Source organism: Chaetodon trifascialis, chromosome 6 (assembly GCF_039877785.1).
Source record: "Chaetodon trifascialis isolate fChaTrf1 chromosome 6, fChaTrf1.hap1, whole genome shotgun sequence".
Classification (NCBI taxonomy): Eukaryota; Metazoa; Chordata; class Actinopteri; order Chaetodontiformes; family Chaetodontidae; genus Chaetodon; species Chaetodon trifascialis.
Window position 1 is genome coordinate 10,395,470 of NC_092061.1, and position 12,627 is coordinate 10,408,096.

A 12,627-nucleotide genomic window follows, 5' to 3' on the forward strand; every position below is an offset into this window, starting at 1 on the left:
AGAGAGAGGATGTTTTTCCAAATAATGAGCTGCAACCTCTTCAGTCATGTGTTAGTGTTAAAATAGTTCCCTTTTGTCAGAGTATGGTAAAGCTGCCTCATGCTATTCATCTGGATTACCTATTCTTGGAAACCCTTCAACACACATAGTTGCATATCCAGTTTAAAGAGAGAGTCACACTAACCAACAGTCGACCAAGCAGACTGAGGAGAAGCTCTGCAGCAGGCCACTCTGGTTTGTTTACTGTCGAGAGCAGGTCCTGGACGAAGTTCTCAAACAGTGGCCGGTAATCTTCTTCTCCCTGCTTACTGCCACACCTGAGGGAGGGGAGAGATGCAGAGGAGGAAAAGTGGTAAAAATAGGGACAAAGGGAAAGCATAATGAGAAATAATTAATGGTAGCAATAACAATCAGGGAAAGAAAATTAAGAAAAAGGAAATCAAAAGACTTAACAAGTCAGCAGGCTAAATCCATCAAACCCAGGAAAGTGTCTGACTACTTGAGAGGCTTAAAGCAATGTTTTGATAAGTAGGTGCCTCAATCATCTATATCTCAAGCAGTACCAGCAAGCATATGAGGAAAACAAGCACACCATGACGATGGTGGTGGTTTGATACGGATTTCTGCTGACAACAGAGGTCATATTCAAAGGTGGCAGTAATACACATCACAGGTAGCTCTAAGAGAGTTTTCAGCCTTTTTCTTCAACCTTAGTCTGCACAGTACATGTTATTAAATACTTAACGTGACAGAGTACAACGCAACTGTGGAATCAAAAAGTACTTCATATTTCAAGGCAGTATAAAATATAACAATAATTACTTCTTGAGGAAGACTGAGAGGAAGTTTTGTGCTGTTCTCATGGCCGTCTCATACGAGTTGGTTATCAACACATCTTGATCCACCTAAAAAAAGAAAAAGAAGAAGAAAAAGGATTTGTGTGTTAAGTCAAGTCCGAGTCAGCATGGTGATTTTGTGTGTCAGCTCGGTCTCTTACTTTGTCGCACTCTTCGAAAGTGTCCTTGTCATTGGGGAGATGGACCACACACTGGATCAGCTGCAGCACTAGAGCTGTCACCATCTGGATGTACATCGGCTCTCCATCGTTGTCTGAGCTGTTCAGCCTGAGAACAAAAGAGGTCAGGTCACATGACAAGTGACAACCATGATTCCAAATAAGTTGGGACTGCGTAAAACATAAGAAAAACAGAACACACAGGACGCATTTTCAATGGGAAACAGGTCTGGGTAGACTTCTTAGCTTAAGATAACTCCTAATAGATTTTACAAGTTAAACAGACATTTGCAAAATATTGATGGCCAGCTAGTGTTACGTAACATATTGGTAGCTTATTAGCATATTGGTCAACTACATGATGTGTGGTGGCGTCAGTCACACACACACACACACACACACACACACACACACACACACACACACACACACACACACACACACACACACACACACACACACACACACACACACACACACACACACACACATTCATCCTTTAAAAAGCAATTTTCAACTGGCCATTCAATAAATAGGTTGTAAAAGTAAAATCTGCAGTCAAGTATCATTTGTTTACACCCTGAGAGCCTACCCCCGCTGCTGAAAAAAATCCTAGAGGAAACACTGCTGAATGTTGTTTGCATGTGGCCTTTTGCATGGTAGTCTTAAAACTTGCACTCGCTCCATCCTTGCTTGTGAACGACTGAGCCTTTCCAGGATGCCCCTCTCATACCCAATCATGATACTATCACCTGTTACCAATGAACCTGTTTACCTGTGGAATGTTCCACACAGGTGTTTTTAGATTTTGTTGCTCCTGACCCAACTTGTTTGAAATGTGCTGCTGCATCAAATTCAGAATAACTGAATATTTACAAAAACAATTATGTTTATCAGTTTGAACATTAAACATGTTGTTTTTGTACTGTACTTGACTGAATAGAAGTCAAAAAGGATTTGCAAATGACTGAATTCTGTTTCTGATGTTTTTCCGTTTTACACAGCGCCCCAGCAATTCTAGAATGACGGTTCTATACAATTATGGGTGTTACCCAGGGAAATAATGGACTTGGTTGAATAGGGACATTGCTACATTGATGGCTAGACAGTAATCAAGGCTCTCATTTGATGCCTCATCCCTGCAACTCAATTTGAATTCATAGAAAACAAATTACCTGAAATTCCTGAGGGAGCGTTTGCTGGTGGGTAGTCTGGCCAAAGACGTAAAGATCTCTTCCAAGATCAGCTGCCGATGCTTCTCATAACGTGAGAACACCTGGAGACAGTAAATAAGGCAGTTAGTCTCTACCTTCAGAGTTCTGCAGAACACTAAAAACACTGTGCAGTTGTACTGCAGTGTAGTATATTAGATAAAGTGAGAGAAAAAACAAATACTTACTGCTGTAACTAGTTTAATGGCACACAGCTGCAGCTCACTGACATTCTCCACAAAGAATGGGGTGATTCCCATTGAAGAAACCTGGGAAAAAAAAGAGTGGCATGAATCATCATCTGGTAGAAAACTTTGACGAGACAAACTCCTAACTGCAGTCTAACGTTGTTTTTAAGTAGTTTTGGTTTTTACCTGGAGGATGGTGGTGTCTGTAAGCAGCTGGATCTCCAGGAGCTCAGAGATGTTGCTGACAATGTCGCACACTTTGTTGTACAACATGATAATCACACGTTGCTTATGTGTGGAGCATTTTGCACGCTTTGCCTTGGAGCTCAACAGGCCACCTAAATGGACAAGATGTTTTTGATCATGAACCATGATTTTACATATATTCACTCTTTCAGTTTAAAAAAAAGGCACTTGAATTTAACTCCCCTTCAACTGCAGGGAGTTTGTGGTACATCATAACAAAGCTAACAGCTTTATGAACTCATTTGCAAATTGATGAATAAAAACGAGACTAAATGTGGTTTACAAAATAAAAACTCTGCTAAAATGTCTTCATTTTCGTTGACTAAAACGAAACGAGAGCAAATGGTCTAGCGTTATTTCATCTCGTTTGGTCGCACTGTTATTATTATTTTACAGTATTTCTGTTTCCCGTGTCTCACTTCAGGGGCTGCATCAGGTCGCACTGCGCAGTCGCAGCAACGTCACGGCAGTGACTGTTTGCCACGAGTTCCCACTCGCGGCAGACAGCTGACACAGAGAACGGGACCGATGGCCGGCCAGCCGGCTTTGGTTGGTAAAATAAATATGTTGTGAATTCAAATCAGAGTGTCTTCGTGTCTGGAATGGATGTGTTCTTGAGTCTATAAGGTAACAATATAATAATAATAAGACAACCTTGTTTGAATTGTGAAATGGGTTTGACTAAAAGAAAATTTTGGTTTCATCTAAACTACTACATACTATATTGACTGGGTTAAATAGAATTGCATTACTAAAAAGAAACTAAAATACAATTTTCATTGACTAAAACTAGACTAAAATGTCATCAGTTTTGGTCGACTAAAACAGTCAGGGATAATTCTGACTAAAATAAGACTAAAATGCTCAGACTTTTAGTCGACTGAAACTTGACTAGACTAAAAAGAGTATGAACGTGACTAAAACTAATAAAAACTAAAATGACAGCTTGACACAAAGACTAGACTAAGACTAAAATTAAAACAGGCCGCCAAAAACAACACTAGCTACAGCTCAAAGCTTTTGTGCCTTAGGCACACCCTTTCATGCAGGAAGAGTCTATGAAGTCAAACAAAAAAGAGAAAATTGTACTTTCCAGCAATAACCCAGTAATTTCAGACATTAGAGATCAATTGCTGACAAGTTTGTCCATGTATCAGTTTAGTTCTTGGAAAGTTTCATTGACACTCGTTTCACTCCAATCACAGCAGTCAAAGGCCCAAGCTCCTTTAAAAATCAAAGTATCACAATAAATAAAGCTTCTTTTTTTCATCCTCACCTCCATGTGGGTCCACCCTGTACACTGGGTCATACTGTGGGTACAGAGTGTTCTGAAGATGAAACTTGGTGTATTGTAGCACCCGCTCTATGACGTCTTCAATGTAGACAGCCTTTGGCATGTGCGTTGAGGTCATGATGTTAAGAGCGGTCAGACAGGCGTCTGCTGACTTTGTGACCCTCTCCATTATCAGGTCTCTCCAGAGTTTCTCCTCATCTTCAGCATCATGGTCCTGAGGTTAGAAAGGAAAGGTTGCAAAAAAGCATTTTACAGAAATGAACCACTATCTGCAGGCAAAAGGTTTTCATTCATTCTAACAATTAATAGTCTACTTTTGCAGCCAGTAACATTATCTGTTGATTTCTACACTTGGATACTGCATGGATCAGGTTAGTTAAATACCAATACAAACAAATATTTAACACAGAAATTGGGAGGAAGGGCGCTTACGTGGTTCATCAGGGTGGAGAGCTTGGCCCCATCCTGGATATTCTTTTCCAGTATGTTCAGCAGCTTCACCAGCTTGTCTGATGGGATCTATAACAAGAACACAGACCATTACTTAGATGTATATTCAAAGCACAATCACACATCCACAACAGTCCAATCCAGTCTTCATATCAATATACTATACAGTTACCCTGCTGGAGATGCCCATGGCCTTGATCTTGGCGGACTCGCTGCCCAGCTCACTCAACTGGTGTTTGCCAAGCAACAATTCCTGAGGTATCTCATCATCATCTGCTGTTGGAAAACACAAAACAAAAAATTACACAAAATCAGAATAAAATACCGCAAGGTTGCTGCATAGGTTTTCAAAACGGACCACAGGGGCAGTCTGAAAGCCAGTCAGCACTGATATTTACCCATGGTAGTGAAATCCACATCCTCCAGATTCTCCAGTATGTTGTCAATGCTTGCCAAGAATCTCTTGAATGTGGAAGAGTCCATCAGCTCCTCTTGGGTCAGCTTGGGTTCATATGCTTTCCGTTTCTTCTGCTTTTCCTTCATCTTCATTTTTCTGGCAACTGAGTGAGAGAAATGTCATCTTAATTCTTAATGTTCTGTTTGGTATCCGGCATACAGATTGAAAACAAAACAAACGCTGTTTTGGTTTCGCTTTGTCTTAATAATCTGGCAATGACAAGTAAAATAATGGATTGACTTCCTTTAATGCTTTCTAGTTTGTGATATCATGTCACTTATCTATTTATTTTTCTGTATATGTACATAACAACATTACTTCCAAATCTAATGTGGCAACACATTTACAACCCAACAAATGCTCCTGTCCCAACTTGTTTGAAACATGTTGCTGGCATCACATTAAGCAGAAGTATATATTTACAAAAATCAATGAAGCCGATGAGGTAAAACATTATAAATATACTGTCTACGCGCTACTTATGTCTTCCACTTTACTGGAGTTGGAATTGTAACTGTGAAGACAAAACAAAGACACTCTGCAGCTCTATCAAACTTTTCAAAAGAAAGACATATAGAATTTGAAATGACGGTAGAGCTCATTAGTTGCAGCCATAAATGCTGGGGCACATGACTTGCGTACGAACCTTCAACCATGCTGGGTGGTGGTGATTCGTCCTCGGAGGAGTCTCGGTAGCGGCTCCCTGAACCTCGCCGGCTGTCCCGGTTCCCGCTTTTCCGATGTTCCCCTGAGCCACGGCGCTCCCTTTCTTCATAGTCCCAGGCCCTGTCTTTGTCTCGACGATGGCGCTTCCTTGCAGCTGCAGAGATTAAACATGAAAAATTAGGCCATAAAGTCTAAAAAAAATGTTACGCTAGAATAACACAAATCTGTTACATCTGCAAACTGGTATTCAAAAACACAATTTAAATATACAAATCTTTCTGTGTAGGAACAGAATATTTCTCAAATCAAATGACCAAATCGTGTGCAAAGATTTGTAGCACGAACTGACAAGAATCCAAGAATTTGACTCACACTCTCCATTTGCATCAAAGTCTTCATCCGAGCTGACCTCAGCATATTTGGGCTTCTCATTTACAGTGCTTCGTTTCCTCTTGTTCATCTTTACCCTTTCACACAGGGGCATAGTTGACTCAATCTCTGCCAGCAGCTCTGGAGGCAGCTCCTTCAGAACTGCCGGGTCCATACCACCTGAAAATATGACAATAACATTTTCAAGGTATTAACAAAAAATGTAATTGCCTTTGTTCTGTCAGTACCTGGAAAACAGCAGAGAGAGAGTGGGAAAACTCTGTACTACTTGCACTTTCATTGCTTATTGTTCTTACTTTTGCCAGACTTTCCTGAAGAGAGCCTGTTCTTTCCAGACTTGCTGTGTCGGATGATCCTCTGAATCTGATCAACGGAGAGCTTTTTCAGAAGCACGACAGGCTTGGGCCTCTTCTCAAAGTCCTGCACCAATCCCAGCCTCTCCAGTTTAACCTTGGGTTGGCCCCACAGTTGACTCTCAGTTGGACCGCTGCCATCCTTATCACGTTTGATCTGTGGGAGGATAAAAAAAAATGTCAGCATATCCTTCTGAGACCAGCAAGTTAAGACTTTGAAACGCCAAAAAAACAGTTTAGAGCTTTGTTTACAGATAAGAAAAATTAATTGAGATAAAAATGTAAACAATGGATCAAACTGATTGACATGAGATTAGTGATTTTGATGTTAGTCTCCTGTAAAGTTCTGTAAACAAAGACTTAAAGGAATACTCCACCATTTTTCTAAGTTTTTAAAGTTACGGTCAATCCATGGTGCTTTGTCAACACTGCAGTGCCAGTACAAAGCAACTCCCCACAGCCACTGGGGTGACGGGTTGTACTGGACATTTCCACTCATTAACTAAAAGACTTCAACTGCTGCCAATATATTAGCAACGAACTAACTAACCAGCAAGGAAATGTTGGCGAAATAATTTTTTCTTCATAAATAAAGTGAGCCATTTCATTTACTGACTAGTCAATTAATCAAGTCATCACTTCAGTTCTAATCATAAACGTACTGCTCGAGAGTCTCAGTAGCTTTTCATTCATATGCTTAAAATCTTACATTTGTAGATAAAATTGAGCGCGACTCAATCCCATCCCATCGACTGCTCAGCTGCTGCTAGCGCAACATATGCTACCACGCTATAGTATTGGCTCAGCACACCTTACGGTAGTGTGTAAAGTGGCACCTCTGAACACTGTTGATAATAGATATTGTATTAAAGGATGAAACAAATAGAAGCGTGTTGGGTTTTTTTGGGCTTACAGCAGATATGTAGCTATGTGGAACATCTGAGAAACAGCAGTGGAGCATTTCTTTAAGGTATTTCCTTTTGATTACACACAGGACTGAAAACATAACAAACAAAACAATTTCTTCTACTCTTAACAGATGGTTAGGTGTGTGTTAATGTGTTAACAGAATTTTTAAGACAAATCCCAGGAATAAACAAAATGCTTACAAATGGGAAAACAAAAACGTAAACAAGAGTGAGCAGTGGTGTGATTTGGTTTTGTGAGATTGCAGGCAGTGACAGCTGAATGACTGGTACATATTTGGTTTGGGTCAGCCCAGATCACCTTAGGGATCTGGAAGTTCTTCAGTGCGCCACTATGGCCCCCCAGGAGATGAGCAGGGAAAGAATCTGGAAGTTTAGCACCAGAAGCAGATGACGCCGGTTTGGAACCATCTTGCCTATTGCTGCTCCGACCAGGCTCTCCAGTAGAAGAAGCCCGGTAGCCAGACCTATCTCGGTCGCTTCGGCAGCGAGATTCAGGGGAGCGTCGGTCTCGACCACCGGTCTCACTCCGATGCCTCCTATCTCTATCAGATTCTCGGTCCCTGTCTCGTCCGTGTTCCCCACGGTTTGATGATTTGGGCATGTCTCCCCGTCTGTCCGAGGACTTCTCATCATGTCGGTGCTTTGATGACTCCCGACCCTCTCGCCTGCTGTCATGTTTATCGACCCTGTTCTTGATCACTTCCGGTCGACCATCTGGTTTCAACCGCAATGCCGTGTCAGAACCCTCCACCGCAGCCGGCCCACTAACTGGTTCTTCAGGCCAGCGCTGGGCCTCAAGGGCTGGAATAGGGGCAGCCAGACACGGGTCGAGCTGGCCATCAGCTCGGCCTGTCTGCTGGAGGTCGATGCTCACCATGAGGGGAGGGCGGCTGGCACCGTTCCCAGCTGCAGTGGCCTCTTGTGGGGTCAGTTTGCCAGCATTGCCACCTCCGGTTGATCCGCTGCCTGGGGCACCCGTGGGGCCACCTGGTCCCCCTGCACCTGGCTCCAAAGGAAAGGAGTCCTGTTTTCTCTTCTTCAGAGGCTTGTCTGTTAAGAGAGAGACATGAAGATAAATCAAAGCACTCATAAAACCTATAAAGTTGTACATTTACAACTAATCTATGTCAGTTTTTATTCAAATCGTCATATATAGAGATATCTTACTCACCTTTATCTTGCACCTCCTTCGAGCACTTCTCACTAGCCGCTTCTCGTTCTATCCTTTCCATTTCGGCGAGGGGATCCAGCTCTGCCTCGTCATAAGGGGAACTGGGAGGCTGGAGACCACTGGCACCACCTGCTTGCTGGGAGAGTTGCTGCTGTTGCAGCCTGGCTCCTAGATTTTGCTGGAGAACAGGCACCTGCTGAAAGCCCAGTTCTGCCTCCATATTATCAGAGTTCTGGTCCATTCCAGGTACAACATCACCTGAAATATTAACAAGACACAGTTTTACAGGGTTGAATTTAAAAGGGCTGATGGTTTCCAATGCTTCAGCGGTTCTGACTGATTTATTTTTCATTCTTAAAACTTGAGGGCAGCACAACTCTGTAGTGAAGTAAAAGTGACTGTGTTTGAAACTGGAGGTGTAGGAAACAAAAACCAATGGGATCCAGTTAGGACAGATATAGGACCTTCACTTACCTGGGTTATCGGACTCATTTGGCTTGATCTTGAACAGCTTAAGGGTGAGTTTCGTAGAGTCCTTGTTTGGAGAGCTTACAATGTCGTACATATCCTTCTCTTCTTTCACCACTGGGGCTTTCTTCCTTTGCTGAAGCTGCTGTTTCTGGTCGGGTCCTCCTTCCCTTGGTGAGGGTGCATAGGGAGGTGGTGACTGCAGAATCAGCGGGGGACGAGAGCCCGCTGTGAGGAAGTGACACAGAACAGGAGAAATTTATCCTTCAAAGGCATGCAAAAAGAAAGTGCACCAAACCAGACACAGCTCAGGGATGACAGCTGACAATACGAGAGGTATTCCACTCTAATGAGGTACAACACCATTTGGGAAGACTAAGACTGAAAAGAAAATCACAGGTGGGGGAAAATACACTGTAATGGCTCCTTTTCTCTTCCAATGTCCTTACGTTTGGGCGTTCCTTCACTCCCTGCTGGGGAGCAGCCAGACTGTGGAGACCTCAGAGGGAAAGAAGGATTCCTCATGCTGGAGTCACCCTCCTGGACGACACAGACAGAACAGATGTAAGCTACCAGATATGAGCTTTACACTGGACTTTCAACCAACACTTTGCTGTAAAAGTTCAAACGAAGGCCAAAAAAGTCCCCCAAAAAATGGAGACACCTAATGGGGAGGACAATTTGACATACGTGCTTTGCCACAATTAAGATCCATAATGTGATTTAATTCTGTACCAAACACCACAGCAGAGCCTTGTGCAGCATGTCTTATGTGGTTAAACCAGCGTTTTCTTGAACAGCTTTCAATTTCTCCTGGGCATCCTTGCTCAATGAAAACAAAAATGAAAAATGAAAACTAGTGAGATTCCACCTCAAAACCAGTGTTAATTAAGAAAATTAGTTATCATTACATAACTACCCCTAAGAACTTAGGAATTACTTCTTCTCTTTAGCTGCAGGCAGTGTGTAAAATCTTGTCTTCTTCCTAATCTCGTTGTGCAGTCTATTGCACAACATATATTTCTCATTTTAACAGTGTTTTCACCATCTGAATGCTCACTAGCAGATACTGACTGTTTGGTGTCTGCGACGTGGGAAACTTTGAAGCACACTGAGGTCTACAGTGCTGCTTGGAGAAAACATCTCACATTCGAAATCTTCCAAACCTTATGCAAAGAAATTACACCTGTTTATATCATTCTAGACTTAGTCACTGTAGTCAGTCGTACCTCATTGCTCAGTCGGTGTACAATGTTCAGGTAGTCTTCAGTGCCGTGTCTGTCTGAGTGGTGGTTGGCAGCGTTGGCCATCTGCCCTGATACTTTGCCCTCGTGGATATTTCGTATGCCACCTGGAACCATGGGACTGGTCACTGACACTGCCAGACACACAATTAGAATTATTCATTAGCGAGGTAATTATAACACTGCTGATGACAGAAGAAAATAACATAATCTCTTATAACTGTAGATGTTCCCAGAAACTGTTTAAAAAAAAAAAAAGCGTTTAGTGAACCAAGGATTCTATTAGACATGCTTCAGGTTTAACTACTTAAATGTGGTTTCATGAGACCCAGCAAACAAGTAAGTGAATCACTAAAATTTCAACCACCACACATTCAAACTGCAAACTTATTTTGGCCATCAACTACGTATTCAAGAAGTGGATGCCTGAAATCACAACATGGTTACAATAAACTGGTTCCTCCTGTTGTTGGTCAGATATTTTACCACAGAAATTGGAGCATAATAATTATAATAAATCTAACGTACCACAGCAGGCACTCTAAAGCAAAACATCGACATTTCCACCAATTACATTTAATTGTACCAGCCATAATTGTCACAGTTGTTGTCAATTCCAGAGGGTATGAATTTTATTACATAAACCCATAAGATAGGATCCTTTCAAATTTGGATTATTTGAGATGACGGTAACCGTGAAGAGTGTACAGTGAAATTCACTGGAGTTCAAAAATCCATAATAAGCTGACATGAATATCGTTTTTAATATCTGCCATCGCATGCAGCAATAACAAGAAGCCAATGTCGACTAATACTATCAACCCTACTTAACACCTGTTTATTTAAAATTAAACAAGTGTATTTCATTGTACTATATTTTATCCATTTCTCACTTGAAGAGATTTTTTTTATGTTTTCAAGTATGAAACACAGGTTTTATGTTTGAATTCAGAAATAGGCCTTCCGCAAAAAACAAAAGAAAAGAAAATGAGTTACTGTCAACTGTGTTACTTTCATAAAACATTCAGGAAATCACTGGTTAAACATCTGAAACAAATAGGACAAAAAAAAGGCTAAAAAATCTACTGAAGCAATAAAGCAATGGGGCGACACAGGAGGGATATGACTGTGAATCAACTAAAGGAAGTGCTAAGATCGCATAACCGCAGCTTAACGAGGAGGGGACCGAATTTTGTCCACACACTTCTCCATAAAACCACAGCTGCTAATCGCATGCAACAAACTGTGCAACACCAGCAAGCAGAGCTCATTTAGAAGAGATAAGTCAAGAACACAGTTTTACAACATTGCCACCTGACAGGTTAAATGTTCTTTCCTTTACAATTAATGTATAGCTGATAAAATCTAGGTGTTGTTACATGAGAAAGCAAAACTTGAGCCCATCAGTTTCATACATGAGCACCTGAAATCATTTCAAAGCACAGACCTCTTCTGATAAAACCGTACGAAACTTCTAAGGCACACTTCATTCTAATTTTCTAATGCTATTCATGAGAGCAGGCATACATCACTTTCCTGTCATCAGAACCACCACCCCCCCCTTCTGGTTGAAAACAAGAGCTGTAAAAGTGCCTGTGACAAGTTGAAAGAAAAAAAAACAGTGGCAGCATTCCTAAAAGCTGCTGTGTCACATTTTGTACATCAAACAGTAATAAAAAACCTACTTTTCTTTACTTCCCAAAAGAGCAAAGGGCCATAAAAGAAGAGATCTGTGGCTTCAGGCCATCAGCAAAGAGGATCAAAGTGGCAAACTGTGGGACCACGCCAATCAATGTGTGTACGTCTGTGGCAAACTCTTCATCACAAGTTAATTAGTGATGTTACTCAATGAATGACATTGTGCTGATTGTGCCTGTTGATCGAAGCAAATCAAACAAGACTTTTAGTGATGGTGGAACTAAAGTTTTCACTGTGAAAAATATCCCAACCATAAAAATCTGCTTTTGGAATAGAGACTGGTTTAAAAGCATGTCCACCCAAAAGACCACCAGGAACAGAGGGTATTTTAACGTTAATAAATCACATAAATTGAGGTGTCCAACCTCCTAATAATGAACCTTGTAAACAGCATAAAGTAATGCAGGAAGTGAGGCTACAACCGACCTGTTTTTTTTACTTCTCTCGGCTCACAGTGAACGGTCACGTAATGAGCACAAATAGCTATCAGAATAGAGACAGAGGCTCTGCTTCACCACATCAATGTAATTAATTCACAGTAACACCACATTGGACAGACGACCAAAACAGCAAAACAAAGTGTCTAAACCAAAGAAAAAAATTACAGATGTTGGGATTACATTACCTGGAGATTCACTAAAGCAGCTGTATACTGTACGTCTTTTCGTCCATTTTGATGGAGGCAGAATGAAACAACACTCATAAACCCCTATTTTTATGATTTTTTTTTTTCTAAATAACAACGCTTATCATTGACCTGCAAAGACATAACTCTTTGCTTGACTGGCCACAGCATGAGGCTCCTAAGAGCTAAAAAGGAATACGGTATTCTTAAAGACCTCCAAAT

General features: G+C 41.4%; 1 protein-coding gene across 1 annotated transcript in view; it reads right to left on the reverse strand.

Annotated features, from left to right (window-relative positions):
* The window catches only part of nipbla (NIPBL cohesin loading factor a), a 29,926-nt gene that overhangs the window by 10,971 nt on the left and 6,328 nt on the right, over nt 1–12,627 (reverse strand). Inside the window, exons 8-25 of the mRNA XM_070963874.1 lie at nt 10,068–10,216; nt 9,288–9,378; nt 8,845–9,066; nt 8,371–8,628; nt 7,498–8,249; nt 6,214–6,427; nt 5,900–6,076; nt 5,508–5,681; nt 4,803–4,964; nt 4,577–4,680; nt 4,387–4,473; nt 3,937–4,168; nt 2,601–2,752; nt 2,415–2,495; nt 2,191–2,291; nt 998–1,124; nt 823–905; nt 185–317 (exon numbers count right to left, since the gene is read on the reverse strand). Of these exons, the coding sequence (XP_070819975.1) occupies nt 185–317; nt 823–905; nt 998–1,124; nt 2,191–2,291; nt 2,415–2,495; nt 2,601–2,752; nt 3,937–4,168; nt 4,387–4,473; nt 4,577–4,680; nt 4,803–4,964; nt 5,508–5,681; nt 5,900–6,076; nt 6,214–6,427; nt 7,498–8,249; nt 8,371–8,628; nt 8,845–9,066; nt 9,288–9,378; nt 10,068–10,216 (3,299 nt within the window). The remainder of the gene's footprint in view (nt 1–184; nt 318–822; nt 906–997; nt 1,125–2,190; nt 2,292–2,414; nt 2,496–2,600; nt 2,753–3,936; nt 4,169–4,386; nt 4,474–4,576; nt 4,681–4,802; nt 4,965–5,507; nt 5,682–5,899; nt 6,077–6,213; nt 6,428–7,497; nt 8,250–8,370; nt 8,629–8,844; nt 9,067–9,287; nt 9,379–10,067; nt 10,217–12,627) is intronic.